This window comes from Falco peregrinus, chromosome 14 (genome assembly GCF_023634155.1).
Source record: "Falco peregrinus isolate bFalPer1 chromosome 14, bFalPer1.pri, whole genome shotgun sequence".
Lineage (NCBI taxonomy): Eukaryota > Metazoa > Chordata > Aves > Falconiformes > Falconidae > Falco > Falco peregrinus.
The window spans coordinates 3808440-3829254 of record NC_073734.1 but is presented as its reverse complement, the minus strand read 5'-3'; the positions used below and the strand labels follow the sequence as shown (position 1 = coordinate 3829254).

At 53.8% G+C, this 20815-nt stretch overlaps 1 protein-coding gene across 2 annotated transcripts; it reads left to right on the top strand.

The window, feature by feature from the left end:
- Positions 1-226: 226 nt before the first annotated feature.
- Positions 227-19567, top strand: TCF25 (transcription factor 25). Of its 2 annotated transcripts, XM_055818824.1 has the most exons (18): positions 228-444; positions 1677-1844; positions 3572-3646; positions 5618-5742; positions 7293-7358; positions 8536-8618; positions 9201-9331; positions 11897-11996; positions 12902-12995; positions 14034-14126; positions 14717-14822; positions 15221-15380; positions 16359-16446; positions 17023-17181; positions 17889-17979; positions 18296-18375; positions 19006-19078; positions 19314-19567. In XM_055818824.1, exons 1-18 carry the CDS (start codon positions 253-255, stop codon positions 19473-19475), a joined length of 2046 nt encoding a protein of 681 aa, XP_055674799.1. In that variant the 5' UTR covers positions 228-252; the 3' UTR covers positions 19476-19567. The 2 variants fall into 2 exon arrangements, with proteins under 2 accessions (XP_055674800.1, XP_055674799.1); XM_055818825.1 differs by lacking the exons at positions 18296-18375; positions 19006-19078; positions 19314-19567 and having other exon boundaries at positions 227-444; positions 17023-17200.
- Positions 19568-20815: the final 1248 nt, after the last annotated feature.

The window sequence follows — 20815 nt, the reverse complement described above, 5'->3', positions numbered from 1 at the left end:
CCGTGTCCCCGGGCCGTGTCTCGCCGTGGGGAAGCGCACGGTCCCCACGCACCCGCCGCGACATATTTCACGCGGTGCTGGCGCGGGACGCGAAGCAGGTCCCGGCCGCCGCACACTGCGCCGGCGCACTAGGGGCGGGGCGGTGAGGGCGGGGCGCGCCGGCGTGCTGAGGGCCGGGCGCATGCGCAGTGGGCGGGGCGGCGCAGGCGCGGGGGCAGCGACGCGCGCAGGCGCAGTGTGGCGCCGGGCTCCATGTCGCGGCGGGCGCTGAGGCGGCTGCGGGGCGAGCAGCGGGGCCAGGAGGAGCCGGGCCTGGGGCAGCTGGGCCTGGAGGCTGGGCCTGGGCCTGAGCCCGAGCCCGGCCGGGAGGGGTCGCCGCCAGCCATCCCTGGGAGGGGATGCCGCGGGTCCGCCCGCGCTGGTGTCAGCAACCGCTTCGAGCTGGTGAGCGGGGACGGTGCTGGGGGAGAGGTTGGGGCCTGCGGGGTGTGTGGGTGTGTGTGTGTGTGTATATGTGTGTGTGTGTGTGTGCCGGGGCTAAGGGGACTGGGGCTGTAGGAGGGGACAGCGGGGGGGGCAGGGGCGGCTGGAGGGAACAGCTGGGGGGACAGGGGCGGCTGGAGGGGACAGCTTGGGGGGGCAGGGCGCAGTTACTTGGGGGTTGGTTGAGAGTTGTCAGTGACTGTGAGGGGGTCATTTGGGGACAGGGACTGGGAGTGTGTGGGGTGACTGGGGGGTACGGAGAGGCTGGGTGGCAGTAGCTGAGAGGGGGGCAGTGACCCGGGGGGCAGTGGCTGGGTGGGAGTGACAGAGATGGCAGTTTGTGGGAGGAAGTGATTTGGGGTCAGTGACCAGGGTGGGACTGAAGGGTTTGGGGTGGTGGGTGACAGAGAGGGCCTGGGGGATGCTCAGCTGAGGGGGATGTGAGCGGAAGGGTAGGAAAGGAAAGGAGCTGGGGTGAGATGGGGGGCATAGGGAGGGCTTGGGGGCAGCAACTGGGGCTGAACTGGGCAGGAATTGGAGGCAGGCCTGAGAGGGGCTGGGTGGTCTGGGTTGCGATGTTGTCAGAGCTGCGCTTGAGTATTGGGTTGGTCAGGTAGTGGATGAAACTGTTTTGGGGACTATTCCTGCCCCTTTCCCAACCTCACAAGATCCCAGTGCTGGAGGTCAGCAGTCAGGCAGGCCCTGGGGGCACAGATGGGTCCCTGGGGTGACAGAGCCTGGTCCTTCTTCTCTGGGCACCTTGGCCAGCCCCAGTGGTTCCCTGTCCTTCCCCAAGGCTTGGCTGTGCAAGCGTAGGCAAGGCTGGTTTTGGGGGCTCTTCCCAAGGAAGACCAGAGTCCAGATAGGGCCGTGCTTTTTTTCTGCTGGCCATGTTATGCAGTGGACGTGTCATTGTGGCCTTGCACTCGCTTCCAGCAAGTTGATGGCTGCGGAGCTGTTCACGTGCCTGCTGGGTGACACACTTGAAGTGAGGGGTTGTCCCCATCTGTCTGCTGGAGAAGTCAGGCAGGCAGCTGAGGCCTGTGCTGCTTTTGCGACTTGTTTATCTTCCGTTTGCAGGTGGAAGTAGAACAGATCAGATCCCTGGGGAATTCTGTCGCGTGGGGAGCAGGAGAGGGCAGAGCACAGTCCCACACCAGCTTTTTCTGCAGCTTGTCTGTCTGTTTGCACAGATTACTGCCGAGGAGTTGGAGGATGAGCCACCATCCAGAGAAGAGCGAGTGGATGCCCGACTCGGCGAGCAGGATGCAGGAGAAGGGAACAACAAAGGGGCTGTAACTGAAGAGACTGAAGGCGATGGGCAGGGAGATGGGGAGGAGGCAGAGCAACCGGACCAAACGGTAACTAAACCACAGGTATCTCGTAATGATGGCAGTTGTCACATGAGGTGCAGAGAGAAGGTTTCTTATCTCCCTGCTTCTGTGCATGCTGAGGAGCTTTGTGGTGACAGGCAAGAGTTTCTTTTCCTTTGCGCCTGGGTTTTGTCAGAGGCTGAGGATGTGAGCGTCAGGGGAGGGACACACACAAGGAGCTTAAACCCAGGTGCTTGGTGCTCCAGGTCTGGAGGAGAGCAAGCAGCTCCAGGAGAAGAAGTGCTGAGGCTTGTGTTTGTGCCTAGGGTCTGGGGAGATTTTACAGCTGCAGAGGGGAGGTTCCTGAGGAAGGCCTTGTGTTGTGCCCTGACGAGCACCGAGGTCAGGCAGAGTGCATGAGAAGGAAAATACCATGGGGCTCTGAAACAGGCATTGCTTCTCTACTCCCTTCGCTGCACAATTCATTAAGCTCTGCATCGTATGTGGGGCTGGGCTGATGGGTAAATGCCCAGTGAAGCGTTTGTTTTGGAGTATGTGAAGACTCCAAGGAATGTAAACTAAATGCTGAACTTGCTCTTCCCTGTAGCGAGCTGAGCCGTTTTGTTGTTGTTTTGTGTTGATTCCCTCCTGTGATCTGTATCTGCTCAGGAATGTCTCCTTTTGGAAGAATGTAAGGAAAGGGGCACTTTAATTAACAATTTGACATTGCAAGTCTAGCCTGTATTGCACTGGAGATGCGGGTCGAGGGGGGTGAAGGGGGATTGGCCCCCTGGCCTCACCCACTAGAACTTAGCATTTGGGGTGTGTGCCCATGGGTTTGGGTACCAGAGGAGCAAAGGCCACCGTCAGTGCATGGTCCAGCTGTGCTGGTGGCATCATGCAGCTCAGGGGCTTCACCATGTTCTGGGTGTACAGTGTGGTCTCTGCTCAGTTGGTTCCCACGTGAGCGGTGGCTCCAGCAGGCCCTGACCGGGTGAGTTTGCGTAAGCCCTGCAGGGTGCACCTGCTGCTTCTCTCAGAGCTTCCCTGGGTAGGAACGTGGGAGCCCTTGGCAGGCCTCTCCCTGCCATTTGACAGAGCCACATTAGGGCTGCATGTTCCCCTGGTTCTGAAATCAGCTCAGGAGCTGTGGGGTTGTTACAGTAAGTAACAGCATTCCTGTTTTACCTGTGTAGATCCTGGAAATGTGCTTCTCATTTCTGTACACCCTGGGGAGGAGTCAGCGTGGACAGCAGCGTGCCTGCCTGTTGTGTTAGGGAATACCATGCAGCCTTGTGAGCTGAAGAGGCTGCGTCTGCAGCGAGAGGAGCCCGTATTGCCTGGTGCATTCAGGCAGGTGTTGGTTTCTGTGGAAATCGGAGTGACTGGTAGTTTCTAGTAGTTTCATGCTTGCTGGAAAGACAGATGCAAAGTTTATCTTGGAGACTGAAGGAGAGCTGAAATGTTTCTTCCACACCTGGTCTATCTAAACTTTCTTGCTTGATTTTGTAGTCTCGGATGTTGATATGAAAGTCAGGTGAGGTTTAACCTTAACGTTTGTAAACTTCTGGTGTTGTAAACCTTTGGTGCTTTCCTCCATTTTCTCCTTCTGTCTTAATTTCCACTTGCTGACAGACGTGAAAGGGTAAATATTGGTTTCATTTAAGGGCCGTCTTGGTGTGCTGATTCCTGTGGGAAATACTTTTCTACTCATGGAGCTTTCATCCCTGCAGTCTGTGGGCATGCTCTGACAGCCGTTCCGTTTATCTTTGCAGCCTGTGTTGAGTAACAAGCCACGAAAGAAAAGAAAGAAAAGGAAAACCAAGAAATCCTCAGCAGGGGAGACTCTGGTATGTCTGTGTTTGCTCTGAGAGTTAGTGACTGTGCTGACTTCTACATCGGGGTTGACAGAGTGGCAACTGCGAGGTGCTTGCAGCAAAGATTGAGGCAAAAATGCTCCTTTTTGCATTGTACTCATTTAAAATTATAAAATGGCAACAGCAGCTTTTGACTGCAGTGCTTCAAGCAGCCGGACTGGCACAGCTCTGCTGCAGATGCTTAGGGCTGAAATCCTCACAGTGGTGGCATCTTCTTTCATCTCTGCTCCAAGGCTTCACACAGTTGGGGGTACTGTGCGAAGAACGTTGCCATTTTCATTAGATTTTCCTTGCCCTACTTAGGTAGCTCTCCTGGCTCTGCAGAGCCATACAGAGCTCTCGCTGCCAGCCGTTGTTCACGTTCCCTTCTCCCCTGCACGTGGCCGCACACCTTCTCTGTAGTTTGATGTCTGATAGCTGAATGCTGACAGGAGCGTCTGCTAGTGCGTTATCAGCAAATGCACTGCCAAGTGCTCTTCCTGTGGGACCTGCTCGATCCCCTCAGTGGTGAAGGGCGCAAGAGGACAGTGATTCTCTCAGTGCTGTCTACCCCTAAGGAAGTGTGCTTGGAGAGTGAGAACTTCATCCAGTGTCTATGTGTGGTGTGGATGAAACTGAGGCAAATGTGCATGCTTGAATATACTTTACCTACTTGAGCAAGACTAGAAAACTGAATGGAATACAGTCATTGGTCTTTTAAATTCAACAGCGAGAAAATTCAAGTGGGTGCTAGTTTTCTGCTAAGATTTAGGAGTCTAACTATTCCCTCGAGGGAGATCCTTTGTTAAACATCCTAAGCCACAGCATGCTGAAATGCTGAGCAGGTATGCTGTGACTGCGGTGTAAGTGCCTGGCTGGCCACCTCCTCCCTGGGAAATCAGCTGAGAGAGCTCAGGAGCGAAAATCCAATCACAGAGCCCATTTCCCAGTCTGAGAATGAGTGATAGGGTAACATCTGCCAGCTGTAGGCTCTAGGCAAACTTTATACTCGGAAACAAGCAGTTTGATTTGCTAACTAGAGATAATGCTGCCTTGGTTCAAGTGCTGAAGTGCAAAGCACAATACAAGCTTTTCATGTATCCACTCCATGCGGAGTGGCTATATTTAGCTGGAAAAGGCAAGCTTGCAGTGCTGTTTGGGTGTCATGAATGGAATTCCGTGTTCCACCCACGTACATCATGAGGAGGATGTGAAACAGCCATATAAGAAATGTGTCACTTGGTATTTGTGGGGAAAATATAGAGGAAAATCAGGATAAAAGTGTTATACAACTGTGGAATGTGTGCTGTTGGGTGTATTCTTGGGTTGTTAGAAGGTGGGGAAAGCCAGAGTGCAGTATGTTAGAGCTGGTTTAAAATCATGAGCCTTTGATACGTTATTACAAGGGTCACAGCAGTAACATAGTGTTCCCATGGAAAGTAGATGGCAAAGGCTGAGTATTTAAATATTTATGATTAAAATCAGCACCCCAACATTTTGTGATATTATATGAATTGTAATATAAATAAACCAGACAAAGTCCAGTGAAAGCTGGGTGGAAAGGGGCAGACCAGACACCCTGCCAGCTGTTGCCCATGCTAGATGTATTCAGCTGGTGCGTTCAGATTGACGATGGTGTGAAGAGCAACAGCCCTGTGACACCCTGAGTGAGCAGCCAGCCCTTTCAGGGGCAGCTGGGGAGGGAAGGGGGGCTCTGGGTGGGATTCCTGAGGGAATAGGGAGTATTGACTCGAGAGCTGGAGGCCTTGATAAGACAGTATCTGCACAGCCAAGCTGGGCGATGGGGTAGCAGCCTGGTGAGCAGCGGGGGCTGTGTGAGTATCACAGAGATAGGGACAAGCTGAAGTACCTGGAGGCAGCTGGGTGTGATCTCTGCTGGGTGACCGGCCTGCTGCGGTCTCATTCTGTAATAACTACCTTGTCTTTGCATGTGCCTATCTTAAGGAAGACAATGACCTGGAAGACATCGACAGCCTGCTGGAGAAGATTGAGGATACCAGCGGGCTATCACAGCAGACCCAGAGTGGAATAATTGCTGACAGTAGGCCTCTGCTCTATGTAGAACACAGGTAGTAAGTACTTCCTTACTGGTCTTGGCTTTGGGTGTGACAGGGGTATCTGTTCCCCTGAGGAATGAAGTTGGGAACCTCCCAGTGCGATCTGGCTATGAATTCAGGATTGCTTGAAAGGTGTTGTGGCGATGGTTGCACGCATCCCCATTTCTAACCGTTGATCTTGGAGCTGCATTCAGTTTTGAGTGATGACTCGTATTCTCAAGCATGGTTTGAGCGGGCAACTGGATCAGATTAGCCTCCAGAGGTGCCTTCCAGCCTAAAAAACTCTGTGACTCTGTAGGAGAATCTCTGCAGAGCTGCTGAGAGCCCGGGTGCATAAAGCTTTGACAGCAAATTTGCCTGGCCAGGTGACTGGCCGCACTCAGACGGGTGCTGTGAGCAGCACACACCAGTACAGCATGTGCCATCCTCCAAGGAGGGCTGAGCAGTGCCAGAAGCTAATTTCACCAGGAAAGCAAGTTAGACTTGTCCAGCCTTTCTCTCATGTCACCGCCAACAAAGTGGACTATGTGCCCAGCGTGTCCAAGAGCTGAAGAATAAATCCACCTCCAACTCAAGATCTGTAACATCTGGGCCTGCGTCACACTGGGAAGCCTGTTGGGAATGGGCTGGGTGGTGTGTCCGGCGTGTTTCAGAGCCCTGGGCTGGTGCAGGCACTGGCAGCTCTTTCTGTTGTTATAGAAAACATTTACGCTTGTAGCTGGGACAAATTACCAGTCTCAGTTTTAAAACTGAGTTGTGCTGCATCAAAACTTGAGTCTAGGCTGATGAGCACTTGGTGCTAGCACAGCCTGTTCAGTGACACTGCAGTGAAGCCAGAATATGTGTTTACCTAGAGGTAGTTTTAAGCTTCAGTGCCTTCTCTGGTCGAGTAAACATTATTCAGAAGCCTCTGAGAGCTGGATAATCTCCGAGTGGGTGAGCGTTGGCAGTGCTGGATTTCAGCCTTCTCTCGCCCTCTCTTCAAGCCCTGCTCACTGGAAAACCCCTCTTAAATATGCCTTCCTTCTCTGGGCCAAATGTTAGATCAAGAAAACTGTAGGTGTTGTCATGCTTTTGATACAAGATCTTTGTATTTAAAAAAAAAAAAAAAGTATTCTTGCCAGCCTCCATACAGTGGTTAGGGTGCTTGGCCCAAACGGCAGGCTGCCGCTGCTGGACTCGCAGCAGGTATCTGCTGTTTTCCGGGCAGGAGTGCCCCAAGCATGCGCTCCTGAAGGGAGGCTGTCCTGGCCGTGTCCCGGACTGGGGCCCCAGCTGCCTGGAGAGGGCAGCAGAAGTATTCCCTAGCTCAGCACCTTCCTTGGAGCAGAGCAAGAAGGAAGCGTGCATCTGATTTGAACAGGGCTTTCGGTGCCTCCTGTTCCGACCATTTCTAGTCTCCTTTCTGTGTTATATCAGATCATGGGGGTGTGTGACAGTTTAGGGGCTTGGCCAGAGACAGACTGAGGTTCGGAGCACTTGGTGTTGGTGGAAAGGACTCGAGTGTGAGATTTCTGCCTACGTTTAACTGATGGTAGCTTTTCTTGTTTCAACCTTCTCAGAAACTTGAATCCAGAGAACGAATTGAAGAGATATTTTGGGGCTCGCGCTGTTCTTGGTGATCAGAGGTTAGTCCAGAATTTAATATTAAAACCCTTTCAAAGTCCACATCGCTGTGTCTGTCCTTCCCTTGGTATGGTTTACTGAGCCCCTGGTGCCACGCCCAGGCAGGAACGCCAGGGTTCAGGGTGTCTTGGGTTCGAGGTGTCTTACTCATTTAATAGTTGCTTGTTGGGACAGTAGAGTATTGTTTTGTGTCTGGTGTGTGTGAGGAGGGGAGTAAGACTTTTCCAGGCTTTTGCTAGCATTTGCTTTTTCTTCTGTCAATTTCCCCTCTCATTTATTGTCAAAGCACCCTTCTAAAGTCATTTCACTCAAACTCATGGGCTCTTAGACCGTTTTTTTGTCTTTTTTTGTCCAGCATTTGTCTCTTGTTGCTATTCCAAAGTCTCTGATGCCTTACAGAGTGGACCCTGAATACTCTCCAGGGGATCTCAGGCACTTGCTTTCAGGGCCCTGGGGAAACTACTGCTTCCTGGGTGTGAGGTCTCTATGTAGTTATCCATGGCACTGTGGTCAGTGTTACCCAGAAAATCCCTGCTTTCCTGAGCTGGTTGAAAAATGTGCATATGAGAAGGGTGTAAGCTTAGAGCAGTGATGGTGGAAGCAGAAGCCTTCTCTGAGAAAGTCTGTGGAAGGATGTTTAGTGTTTGAGGAAGGAGCAGCAGTCTCTTAGTGGGAAGAGGTGGCTTGCTTAGAGTAGCCATAATTTCTGAATTCCTCCTGCCCTGAGCCAGTAAATTGGTTGCATTTGTGACTATGGCTTAAACTAAACCAGCTGACGTTTGAAGGCACGGCTGGGAAGAGAGATGAGTCAGAGGAATATGGGGCTCTCTTAATTGGACCTGGGAAGCTGTTTGAAGCAAAGAGGCAGCTGAGAACTTGGCAGGAACAAAAACAGGGGAGAGAAACTATTGAAGTGGAAATGCTGGAGGCACTGGCTGGCCCAAAGATGAATGGTTCAAGTAAGGCATGAGCCTGAGTGAAGCTATGTTGTGTCTTGAAGGCAAACATGGTAAAGCTCTGGGCGAAAGCTCTGTGTGGCAGAGCTGCAGCTGGGGAAGAAGTTGGATCTCTTCTTTTCCCCCCCCCCCCCCCCTTGAATCACCCTTTTTCTGGCTGGTTTCAGCCCTCCTCATTCTATTGGTACAGAGAAATTGTGACCTGTTGTGTTTATTTCCTCAGGCCAAGGCAAAGGCAGCGCCAGTATGTCCGCAGCACGTGGCTGACAGCTCCCAAGAACACCTGGCCACGCTACAGCAAAACAGGTGAGGCTTTTGGTGCCACCTCCCAGAGCACCAGGCTGCCACTAAGCCAACAGGGTGCGTCGGTCCCATGCCTGTGTTGGCACGGATGGCTGCTCCTGCCAGCCTGGCTTTCCTAGAGCCTCGGGAACTGGAGCTGCTTTCATCGTTCTGGCCCAGGCTTTACACTGGCTGATGCAGAAAGGGAACTGCTTGTTGGAAATGGATGGAAATAGCTGATGGAAATAGCTCCTTTCTTCACAGGGAGAAATCTGTTGTATTGCATCTTAGCATTTGAGGGGAGTTTTTTTCCCCTTATTGGAGGTAGCAGGTGATGAATACTTCCCTTCTTAACAGCAGTATTGCTGGATAACAAGAAGAATCTGTGGGGAGAGCAAGCTGCCTGGGCTTCTTGGGTGGGTTTTGGGCTTTGACTCACGAGAGGAGGGAGAGGAGTGAAATTCTGTGGGAATTCCTAGAAACGCTTCTGGCTTTGCACCCAGTGATGTAATGAGCTTTCTGTGTAATAAGAAGGCAGAAGAGCTCTTGCTGCTGTGCTCGCAGGCTGGCAGCAGTGGTACACACGTCTCCTGTGCACCCTTCTAGGTATTGCCATGCAGCTGGTGGACACCAGGAGGGGAGTGCAGTACTTCACATTCGAACACCATCGCGAGTACCAGCAAGTGCAGTTCAAGTTCTTGGATGCTGTAGAGTCCATGGACCCCAACAACATTGTGGTATGTTGTGAAATCAGGTTGCCCGTGCTGTTGTCTGCTGCATTCCTGTGGCCCCTTTCCCTGGCAGGGCAGGTGGGCTGATGCATCCCCAGCACTTATTTTTTTGCCAGTCTAGTGTTGAGTGGTAGAGCCCTGTGCCCTCTCTGTGTGGGGCGAGAAAGCAGAGCTTGGCAAGCAACGCTGCCACCTTATAAGGTAAGTGACCACCTTGGTGCAAAGGAGGTCCGGTGGCTGGTGGCCGAGCCTTGGTGGCTCTGCCTGAAAGCGTGCCAGGTAGCCATCTGGAAGAGGAGCCCACAGGAACTGACTGTTTGGCTGGATGTGTAGGAATAAAGCTCCCTTGTCTCAGCTCTTCAGCTGGGAAAGGAAAAATATTGTATAAACCAGTCTTTAAATGGGAATCTAAACTAACAGCTGTTCTATTTATAAACTCTTGAATGGATGAAAAATGTGTCTTTTCTTGGTATTTTAGCAAAACAGTCTTTGTGTTGAAAGTTTTTCATGCATGTCCAAGCTCATTAAACTGTATGGTAACATTTATGGTTTGTAGTGATAAGCAACAGTAAAATTGCTCTGCACCCCACTGAACCATAACTGAGGTATTTTTGCTCTGAAAACCCTGGGCACATGAGCTCGGATACATGCCCTGCAGAAGTTTCTTAAAGAGGCCATTGTCTACTAAATAGTTTACTTCCTTCTGCTTTCCCACCCTCAGCTCATGGCCACTGCTCTCTCCAGCTCATCAATTCTGCCTGCTAACTGGACTGCGGGATTCTCATTAAATAATGCAGGGTAGTTCCTATGCAGCAGTGATCGACCCGAGAGCCGGTGTCCTCAGGATGGCTGAAATGCTGTCTCACACGGCCATGCAGAGCAGGATGGGTTTTCCATGGTACATTTTAGTCTTTATGTCCCTGTTAAGTGAGTCTGGCTATGTTTGAAGATATTCCTGTAAGACACCGTTAGCCTTCCATTTTTCTGTTAAGGGTAGAATCTTAACAGATGGGTTTGCCGATGCCAGAGGTACTTCAAACCCCCAAACAGTTTATCTGTGATAACCAGAGTCTCCACTTAGCTGGAGCCTGGTTCTGCCTTGCTGCTGTGGTTTCAGCATGCAGAACAGTATTTTGGGGGGGGGGTTGCTGCTCGGTGAGTGTGTTTTCTGCTCTTGCTAGTGGGTTAAAACAGTCTTGCTGGTGAAGTTTTAAGTGTATTAAGAGCACTTTTTCCCATCACCGTGACCCTAGGTGCTCCATCCCTTCCAGAAAGGAGGACTAGAAAGGAACTTAAGAGGAAGCAAGGAAGGAGTAAAACATCAGGCAGGTGGTGCTGAGGCAAAGGCGCTGGGCTGGGCCGGCCTAGAACATAAAGGCTTTGTACTGTAGGTGGTCGTGCTGGCCACTACCCTGCAGATGTACAACTTCTGGAGCTTTTGAAGCTGTATTTTTCAGTTTTGAGGGAATGAAAAAAAGTCCGGAAACTAAACCATGAGGGGATTTGAAGTAGCTTTGGTATTTTCATAGTGAAACTGAGTTTTAGGTGGTTGGAAAAGGTACATCATTTATAATATAATTAGTGAAAGGGTTTTAGGTGTGGTTAAACGTCTGTTCTGAAGCCTGGAAAAAAATGGTTTTAACCCATTGCCGTTCAGGAGCTGGATCATGGAATTGTAATAGATGTGCCAAAATGTCCTCTCAGCACCAAGAGGAAGCAAAAGCCTGACCCAAATGCTCAGAATTATTAAGGGGTAGAGAATAAAACAAAAATTTAATTATGCCTGCTGCCTGCATCTTGAAAATTGTGTGCAGCTCTGGGCCTTCACCTTCAAAAGGATATGGTGGAGCGGGGAGAGATTTGGAGGAGAACAGAAAAGATGATCAAAGGCCGGGCCGGGCCTCAGCACTGGAAAAGCTGGGTTGGCTGGGAGAGAGCTGCCTGAGGGAGGCTGCGATCGAGGGCTCGGATCCTGCGTGGGGCGGGGAGAGAGAGCGAGCTCCCTGCTGTCCTTTCCAACGCGGGGACGGGAAGTTCTTTGCGTTGTGTGCCCAAGCAGTGGCTTCCTGTGTCATATAGCTGAGGTGTGGGAAAGGTACCTGGGTCAGTAAGTGAACAAATTCACGAGAGGTGATGCCATTAACATAAATGGCATCTCTGACAGTGGGGGTCCCTGAGCCCCTAAAAGTTGGCAACTTAGATGTGCTGGAGCCTTCACGTGTTCCCAGCTTCATGCACTCTTTCTCAGGCGCCTGCTTTTGGAGACAGGGCACAACAGACCTCTGCTTTCATCCATCACGGCCGTTCTTGGGCTCTTTTAATCCATAGTTTCAGCCTTTCGTGTGAGGTGCGTCCCCAGCCTTACACTGCAGTCTGAGCCTTGGCGCTCTGATGGTGTGGGACAGGATTTCTTCCCCTTCAGACCCAGGGGCAAGAACAGCCCCTCTCTCTTATTTGTGGTGTCAGGGTGTTTGCCTCCCTGCCATGCTTACGGATCTTGCCTCCTAGGCAGTGTGCACAAGAAACCAGTGATTTGTGCCATCATGTAATCAAGCTCATGCTCTTCTGCAGCTGCTGCTTCAGATGAACCCGTACCATGTGGACTCCCTTCTGCAGCTCAGTGACGTGTGCCGGATGCAGGAGGATCAGGAAATGGCCCGCGATCTTGTAGGTAAGAGCTGAGGTGAGGAGCAGATGTCCTGGCCTGAATTAATAATCAAAGGCTTTTGGTTCAGTTTTGGTTTTGTTTCAGAGAGAAGCAGCAAAGCGGAAGGGTTGGTTTGGCTCTGTGTTTGATTTGGGCCATGAGAGCTCAGACTTGCATCATCCTACAGGCCAGCAGCTTTTGCAGGGGGCTTTCATATAGAGCTGGGCACGTGTGCCTGGGGAAAGGCACATCGGCATTCGTCTTCAGATTGTGTGGACGTGGCAGGGTCCCACTTGTAGGACATTCCTTGCAGGAGGAGGGTCTGATTTGGTAGCTGTGAGCAAACAGCAGGGCGAGAGGCTGCTCTGGGGAGCCTGCCCAACCCTGCGGGCCAGCCTGCCTCACCTGCCTCTGACCAGCGTCAGCGTGTCAGGCTGTGCTCCGTGGGGCACCGCAGGCTGCCTGGGGCAGGGGTCATCCTGGGGGCTGGCCGCTCCTCGGACTGCGGTGCTGCAGTCTCTGGTGTCAGATGTGCTGTTTGGTAACTGGGGCATGTGCTCTACAGCATGACAGGAGGGGCTAGAGGTGAAGTGAGGACAGGATCTTTGGCTTCCTCATGTGAAGATAGTTCTGGCAGAGGCAGCTGTAGCAGCTTCAATCACAGACCTCCAGAAGAATTGCTTTTCACAACCAGAGCATGATCTAATGCCCACAGAAGGGAACAGGGCTCGCTTGCCTGGGTATCTCTTGCAGCCACATACCCTGAAGTAGCTTCGTGCCTTGCTAGGTTGTGAACAAACTTATTTCATGTGTGCCGGAGCCCTCAATTATTGGCGTCTTCTGGGCTAAATCAACTGTTTTGTGAGCACTGGGGCTGCATGGTGTGCCGGGGTTGTGGTGTGCCCTGACACTGTCCTCGCTGTCTGCAGAGCGGGCGCTGTACAGCCTGGAGTGCGCCTTCCACCCCGTCTTCAGTCTCACCAGTGGGACCTGCAGGCTGGACTACCGGCGGCCAGAGAACAGGTAGGCGGCACGGCACGCCTGCCTGCCCTGTGTCTGCCGGAGAGCCGTCGCGGCGTACCCTGGCCTACTTTAGACACAGAGACCCAGATTCACAATGTCTGCTGGGTCATCCACGCTGGCGGGGGGACCTTGAATATCCCTTTCTGTCGGAACAGGCTTGGCCATCAGTGGCAGTGCCCCTCAGCAAGGCAGCAGCATGGCTCCTGAGATGGGTGCTGGGGAGCAAGCAGCTCTTGCACTGAAGTTTCTTTACAAAGCATCCTCTTTCCTGAGGGATTTCTTACTGGAGCTGTAGCTGTTCCTCCCCGTCACATCCTTCTTGTGTGATTAGTACCTCTTAGCCCAAGGTGGCACTTGGTTTTGTCACAAAAACGCTGCATGTGTATGGCTGTGCTTGGTCACTTGTGTGCTGCCTGCTCGGCATTTGTCCCCAGCACTCGCACTGCTCCTGGCCTGGCTCTTTACGTAGTGACAGCTCTGCAGCTGTGGGGAAAGGTGACTTTATTCTGGGAATTTTCCAGTCAGCTGATCCAAGTCATCTCTTCCAAACTGCTGTACCTAGAGATTGCTCATGTTTCCAGTACCTGCTCGCTGACGGGCTTTGTGCCATCTGTGACCTGAACACTGTGATCCGTAACACCAGTTTGGGTGTTGGTCCTCCCACTGTGTGTGTTGTGCACACTCTGTGTCACCGTCCCTGCACAACTGGGTGGGCTGGGCCAAGGCAGGGTGTGGACTTTGGGGATTGGCTTGTTTTCTGTTGTTTGAGTTGTCAGCCCCAGTCTGCAGAGCAGGCCACTGGTTTGCTGTCCCTATACTTGCACAAAGAGATATAAAATATAAGAGATGGGAACATGGAGGGGTCTGTGGCACCCCATACTGCAGCAGGCCAGGTTCCCTGGACCCCCCTGGCTGTACAGCAGCACTGATGCTCAGGGGGCAAGGAGCTGGGACGGGCCATGTGTCCTCATTCTTGAGTGGCCCAAGGTGCTTCTCTCCAAGTCTGGCTTCTAAAACCTGTTGCTGTTCCCCCCACAGGGCTTTCTTCCTGGCTCTCTTCAAGCACCTGATGTTCCTGGAAAAGAGAGGCTGTCCCCGTACAGCCCTGGAGTTCTGCAAGCTGATACTGAGGTAGGTGCCCCTGCTGCGGGCTGCACCCTGTTCCCTGTGGGATGGCGCAGGGTGTCTCAGGCTTGGAAGAACACAAAAAGACCCAGAGGGGTACTGCTGCTCCCAGGCTTGGTGGGGACTTGTTCCCGCTCCCTGTAGATGCAGCATCACAGGTCAGTTTTGGGCACATGCTCTTCTCTGTGGTGCTGCTTTGGAGAGAGGTGATTGTTGAGAAGGAGGCTTAAATAGATGGTACCTGGGTGGCCCTTGCTCTTGGCTGCTGAGCTGGTTGTTATAGCAGAGCTCAGAGTCTCTGCAGACAGATGTGTACAACAGTGGCTTCAGCCGGCTCGGTTTGTGGCCATTGATCCTCCTGCCAGGTGGTGACGGGGACTGTTGCCCCTCTGCAGCGCTGCAGACCGGGCAGGGCGTTGCACCGTCATCCTGGCCATGAAAGAACAATCATGTTCCCGTTATCTCCACTTGCTGAGTCACAGAAGCTCTTTGGATGCTAGCGGGGAAGTCTTGTTGGACTTAGAAATGAGGGCAGCTATTTCAGCTTTTGTGACACTGATTTTGTTTCCTCCCCTTGCATTCGCCTCCCTCTGAAGCCTTGATCCAGAGAACGACCCGCTATGTGTGCTGCTGCTGATTGATTTTCTGTCCCTCCGAGCTAGAGAATACACCTTCCTGACCCGCATGTTCCAGGAGTGGGAGGTGAGTTGCCAGCAGGCAGCCCTGGTGAGAGTGGAGGGCAGAGAGGGGAGGGCTGGTTCCTGGGGCTCTCCCTGCCTGGGCTGGCACCCTGTGCCACAGAGCCGTGAGGGTTTTGTAACCCCATTGGCCCTTTGAGGGCTGTCTCACAGCCAGGCTGGCATCCCAACAGCATCGCTATGACCCGTAAAGGCTGGGGTGTGCGTTCTTGTAATCCTGGTACCCCACAAACAATTGTACAAACTCAAAATTGCTTACTCAGTTGTGGGGGCACCAAGTCAGCGGATGGAAAGTAACTTAATTCAGCAAGCAAGAAACCCCACCCTGTGTGCAGCCTGGCCACATCGAGATCATTCTGCATAGCATCATTTCTCGGTAAATATCTCTCTCTGATCCTGCAGAGTCACCGGAATTTGTCCCAGCTGCCCAATTTCGCCTTCTCGGTGCCGCTGGCCTATTTGTTCCTGAGCCAGCAGGAGGAGCGCTCGGAGCTGGAGCTAAGCCAAGCCCGGGAGAAAGCCACCCAGCTCATCCAGCTCGCATTGATCATGTTCCCAAGCGGTAAGTCTGTCCCCACCGGTAAGTCCGTCCCCGCAGGCTTTGTTACTGTCTTCATCTGTGAGAGCGAAGGCTGGATTCCAGGCAGTCAAATGCGGAGGCAGCAGTTTGCCTGTGGGTTGCAAATGGTGTTTGCCTCTGTTTGTGGGAGATGGGAGCTGTGACTCAGAGTGTGATGCGGCTCAGGCAGGCTGTACTGCTGTACCTACACCTGGGGTGGTGGTGGTGGTGGTGGTGGGATTCAGCCTTCCCGCAGCGTGGCGAGGCAGTGCGAGGAACCAGGTAGCGCCCCTGCAACCCTGAGCCCTCTGTGTGTTAGGAAGAGATCAGTGATTGTTCCTCCCTGCTGCGCACCCTCCTCCGAGCAGCTGATGCCCCTTCATTAGAGATGGTCACGAGTGTGCAAGGTGGGGGAGGATGAGAACCAAAGTCTTGGAGCAGGAAAATATTTCACCCCAGGGTTGCCCAGACCAGAGACAGCAAGTCTCTCTTGGCTTTCCCTCCGAGACACTGCTCTGCTTTAGATGTGCTCTCTATGGGTGCCCGTCACTCTTGCTTTCATCCAGTTGGTGCTGCTGTCCGTGAAAGGAGATACACAGCCCCTCTGGGCCCAGAGCAGGGTGTGTCTTTATAGGCAGGAATAACCAGCTCTCGAACAGAGGTTTAGTTTGTGTTGGCTGAAACCATCATTTTTGCTTCTTGTCACGGTGACTGAAATAAAACCCTTGTTCAAGTTCCAAGGCCAGCAGTATTAAGTGCAGAAAATTGCACCTTATTTTACTGGGGTGGGGGGGGAAGTTTGTTTTCTTTTTTGTTTACTCTGGATATTTCCATTATTCACACAGAGATCAAATGCAGCATAACCCCCAGCAGCATCCTTGCACCCTCCTTGCATGGGTCCTGGCTGCCGTGACCGGGTGCATGTTCTGTGGTGCTGCTCGCTGGGCTGTTGAAAGCAAGCTCTCTGACTTTTCCCTGCAGTTCTGATGCCGTTGCTGGATCACTGCAGCGTGCAGCCTGATGCCAGGGTTGCGTCCCATTCCTTCTTTGGGCTGAATGCTCAGATAAGGTAAGCCCTGGAGATGTTCTCAGTTAAAGAGAAGGAATCAGTTTTGCTGGTAGTGGGGCTTCTGCTTGCTCAGGCAGCTAATGGGGTTACAAAGCTGCGTAGGAGAATATTTGGTTTTCCTGAGTAGGCTGTTAGATGCTTGGGTTATGGATTTCTAAAACGGCCACCAGATAATGCTAATAGACCCACCTCACCTTAATGTGGATGGGTCAGAAGTTCATACTGAAGCTTGTTGGTACATGTAGTAAGAGAGAACAACATATGTGTGCTCTGGGGGCAGGCTGTCTCCTGCCAGTCTGGATTTCCCTGGCACGTGGTCCTCCTAAACATGCAAACGGTCTCCCCCTCAGGTCAGGGCAGCGTTAACTTTGATCTCATGGCTATGCTTATCCCAAAAATAGACGGAGGCAGAAAAACTGGTGAAGGTAGATGGAAAAAGCAAAGGAGGGAGCCTGCGATTCCTCTCTTTGTGTTCTCACGCTGAAGCATGGTGCAGAGACAAGCCCTTGCCAGCCCACACAGGGACCTGCTGGCGGGAAGGAGGAGAGTGCCCTGAGTAACAACTGTCTCCCGTAGCCAGCCTGCCGCCTTGAACCAGCTGACATCCCTCTACGTGGGAAGGACTCACTCCCTGTGGAAGGACCCAGCTGTCATGGCATGGCTGGAGACCAACGTCCATGAGGTGTTGCGCATGGTGGATGCGCGGGACCCGCTGGTGGAGGAGTCTGAGCACAAGTGAGTGCAGCAGGCAGAGGTGAGCGGCTCTCATAGCAGGCGTGAGTGCTGGAACACGCGGACGGAGGGGGCCAGGGAGCTCTGCACGCCAGAGGAGCTCTGTCCTGGGCAGCAGCAGCGCTGGGGCTTGCTCAGAGCCCCACAGCTGCCTATCCGACGGTGGCTGCTTGATGCCAAGGATTACACTGTGGGGCTGGGAAGGACTCTTCTTCCGTACTTTGCCCAAATGTGAATGAAGAGCTGTACATCTCACTGGGGAGCATGTGCTGCGCTGGCTTCCCCCAGCCTGGGCTGTGCGTGTGCCCTGGAAATCACCCAGAGAGGGCAGAGGGGCTGGCTGGGGAAAGTGGGGATGGCTGTGTAGCTCACAGGATTTACTGCGCAGGGCAGGTGAGTGCTTAGGAACACTTTCCAGCTCTGAGAAGCGGGAGGGGGAGGCGTATGGGCTTGTCCTAAACCAAAGTTTGGTCTGCTGACCTGGTGAGAGGGGTCTGTACAGTGTCCCTGAGCTGTTCCGCTCTTTCCTTCGGAGGTCAGCAGCTGCCAAGCGACTTCAGCTTTGCCTTAAGCCGGCTCGGTCCGATACGGCGCGAGCCCCCAGAGCCAGGGATGAAGCTGGCGATGCACCTAGAGAAGCACAAAGGGAGCTCTGGCTATGCTGAGGTGTACTCGGTGCAATCCTCTTGTGTGTCCCCTCCCTGCTTTAGGAGGAAGATGCGGTACCAGAGTGCACCCAGGAATATCTACCGGCACATCATCCTCTCAGAGATGAAGGAGGCCACAGCAGCTCTGCCTCTGGTGAGGGGCCCTGACGGGGCGTGGGCAGCGCTGCAGCATGATGGCACTCGCATCCCTGCTGCATGTGTGGATGCTGGGCATGTCTTAAACCCCAGCCACTAGCAAGAACCATCTGCCTGACCTCAAAGTGTCCTCCCTGTGTGCCCAGCTGCCCAGGACAGCACACGGGGGCATGTGTGGGCAGGCCAGGCTGGCCAGCTCTGTTGTGCTCCCCAAGACAAAGGGCTGTCCATCTGGTCTGACCATCTCCATGCCTTGGTGTTTGCTGCTGCTGGTGATGCAGCCTTCACCCCTTCTTTCTTCTTCCCCCCTACAGGAGGTGACCTCGCAGCCTGTGATGGGGTTCGACCCCCTACCCCCTTTGGACTCCATCATTTCCTACACCAGACCAGACAGGTACCTTCTCCACCCCTTGTTTCAGCACCGGCACAGCCAGCATGTTCCTGGCACACCCTCAGCCCCGGGCCTGGGTGCACGTGGGCGCTCGGAGCCAACGTCCTCCTCCATCCCGGCGGAAGAGCTGCCTGGCTTGTGGCGCTGGCCAACGGGCAGAGCGTACAGGCAGGACTGGACCTGCCGCTTTTCCCTGGTGGTCACCGGTGAAGGCAGCAGCTGGCTTTTCACAGCCATTGAGACAAAGGCCACTGAAAAACTTTGGCTGTTTCTTAACTGAGGTGGGTTGGGGTAAATACAGGTCCAAGCGCAGCCAGCTGTGCTGCGTGCGGGCCGTTCGGGTGAAGCCCGTACTTGTCCTGTGCACGGTCAGCTTGGAGCAAACCTGGTAGTGCTTTTAATGACTGCTTTGCCTAGAGGCTGGCCAGCTGCTGGCTGCCTGGGGTAAGAAATCCCCAAGACCCCCCCAACGCCCTGCTTTCGGGGCTGGGTATTGGGGGGTGGGGGTGGGGGGTGTCTGTGTGTTGGTCCAGACAGCATGGCACTCTCCAGCATCCCTGTGCTGTCTCAGCCCCAGCGAGAGGCTGAGTACCAAACTGCCCCCTTAACTATGGTGTGACTTCTGTCTTTCAGAACGAATCATCCATCCAACGAAAGCACTTTATCTCTCTTCTTCCGATCGCTGCTGCCAAATTTTAACTTGCAGGTATGTGCAGTCAGCGGCTGCGGGTAGATGGGAGCAGGCTTTTGCTGTCGGTACACAGAAGTTTGCACTGCACAGTGTTTCTGTGAAGGGAGTGGCTCTTGGCATATGCAGTGTGTAAACGTCAGGTTGCGGAGCAGCCTGATGCTTTTTGGCAAGCGGCATTGTCTCTGTCCCTGCCTGCTGCAGCCAGGCAGGCAGCTCACTGCCTGGCTGCTCCAGCTTGACTCTGTTGCAGGGGGACATCAGGCACGACGGGGATGAAGAGGCTGGAGCAGGGCAGGACCTTAACCAGGGGGTGAATAGGCTCATGGCAGCCATGCGGGACATGCTGGCAAACATCCAGTTTCAGGAACCCCCCCGAGATGACAATCCTGAAGGCGACGGGGACTGGGACTAAGCCAAGAGTGCACATCTGCCCCAACCCCACCCCTCTGTAATCACCCCCCCCCAACTTGTGTCGCACTCTTAATAAAGTCACACAAACTGCAAGCGCCCACTCTGGCTGCGGGGATGGTCTCTGTCTTGGGGTGGGGGGCTGCTTTCGCGTCTTGGCGCGGGGGGATGCTTTCGCGTCTCGGCGGGGGGTGAGGACTGTCTGAACATGGCAGAGCTAATCTATAGCAGCTGTCCCTCGGCCCCAAGTCAGCTTAGTCCCCTTCTGGCCTCTGCCGAGCACATTTGCTGTCCTGCTCCCCTGCCTGCTCTTCTAGTCTCGGTTCAATGGCCGGGGGCTCGTTTCCCCTCTCGGGCGGCTCCCGAGCGAGCCGCGCTGCCCTTTGTGCTTCCCCCAGCCTGAAGCCTCCTTCCCTCCATGAGACACTCCGGGCCCTGGCGGCGCTGGGCCTTCCAGCTAGCTGATGGAGGGCTGGGGGTCCCCACTTCAGCATGGTCCCTGGGGGCACAGAGGAAGGAGCTGTGCTCTGGTAGGGGCTCACTGGGGGCTGCAGCTACCGGAGGTGTGTGGGGAGCGGCTCTTCCTTCTGCTGCAGCCATGCGATCATGCTGGGAGCAGAAAGGATCTCCCTCTCCTTTGTTTTCTCCCTCCATCCCTTGTTTTCCCCACCTTCACCTTGTAAAGCCAGGAATGAGGTCAGCTGCACTCAAACCCTTAACTCATCCTTGCTGCCTGCAAAGCATTTTTTCAGTTTTCTGCTGTGTAACGGTGTATATGTGCCTCTAATGCTGAGCTAGGCTGCGCTGCCCGGAATAAATCCCCCCCCTCCTCCTGCAGCTCCTGCCGCGTCCCCTCCCCAGGGAACAGCCTGCATGGCGGGGCTGGGGCTGGGGGGCTGCCCCACAGACCCCAGGGCTCAGGCCAGCCCCAGCCCCACCGGCGCGTCCAAATCCTGCAGCACGGGAGCCCCGGCCGCTCCCTGTGCGGTACGTTTGCATCACTTGGATTTGCAGACTCGGCATTTTCTAGCTCTGCTCTCAAAGCCTCTGTTGATAAAGCTAAAAATTCACAGCACGTACTGGCGCGCTCTTTAGCCGAGCAGCAGCCGGGAAGGGGGGAAGCCGGTGGCTGCTGGTCCAGATTCATCCTGCTTGCATTTCCCTGGGGGTGAGCGCTCCTTGCCCGGCACCAGGGCTGTGCGTGCTCCGGCTTTGGCTTGACGCATGGCACGTGTTAGCCATGGCTCCCTGCCGTGCCAGCACTCGGGGTGAGTAAGGCGCCACAGCAGCCTGGGACCCCAATCCCAGCGCATCCAGCTGAGCTGCTTTCATCTGTGCCAGAGC

What these genes read in the sequence shown, in the direction of transcription:
- TCF25 (XM_055818824.1), top strand. Translation starts at nt 253, where the DNA reads ATGTCGCGGCGGGCGCTGAGGCGGCTGCGGGGCGAGCAGCGGGGCCAG. An exon ending in AATGGCCCGCGATCTTGTAG is followed by an intron (nt 11,997 to 12,901) that starts GTAAGAGCTGAG and finishes CGCTGTCTGCAG; the next exon opens with AGCGGGCGCTGTACAGCCTG. An exon ending in GCATGTTCCAGGAGTGGGAG is followed by an intron (nt 14,823 to 15,220) that starts GTGAGTTGCCAG and finishes CTGATCCTGCAG; the next exon opens with AGTCACCGGAATTTGTCCCA.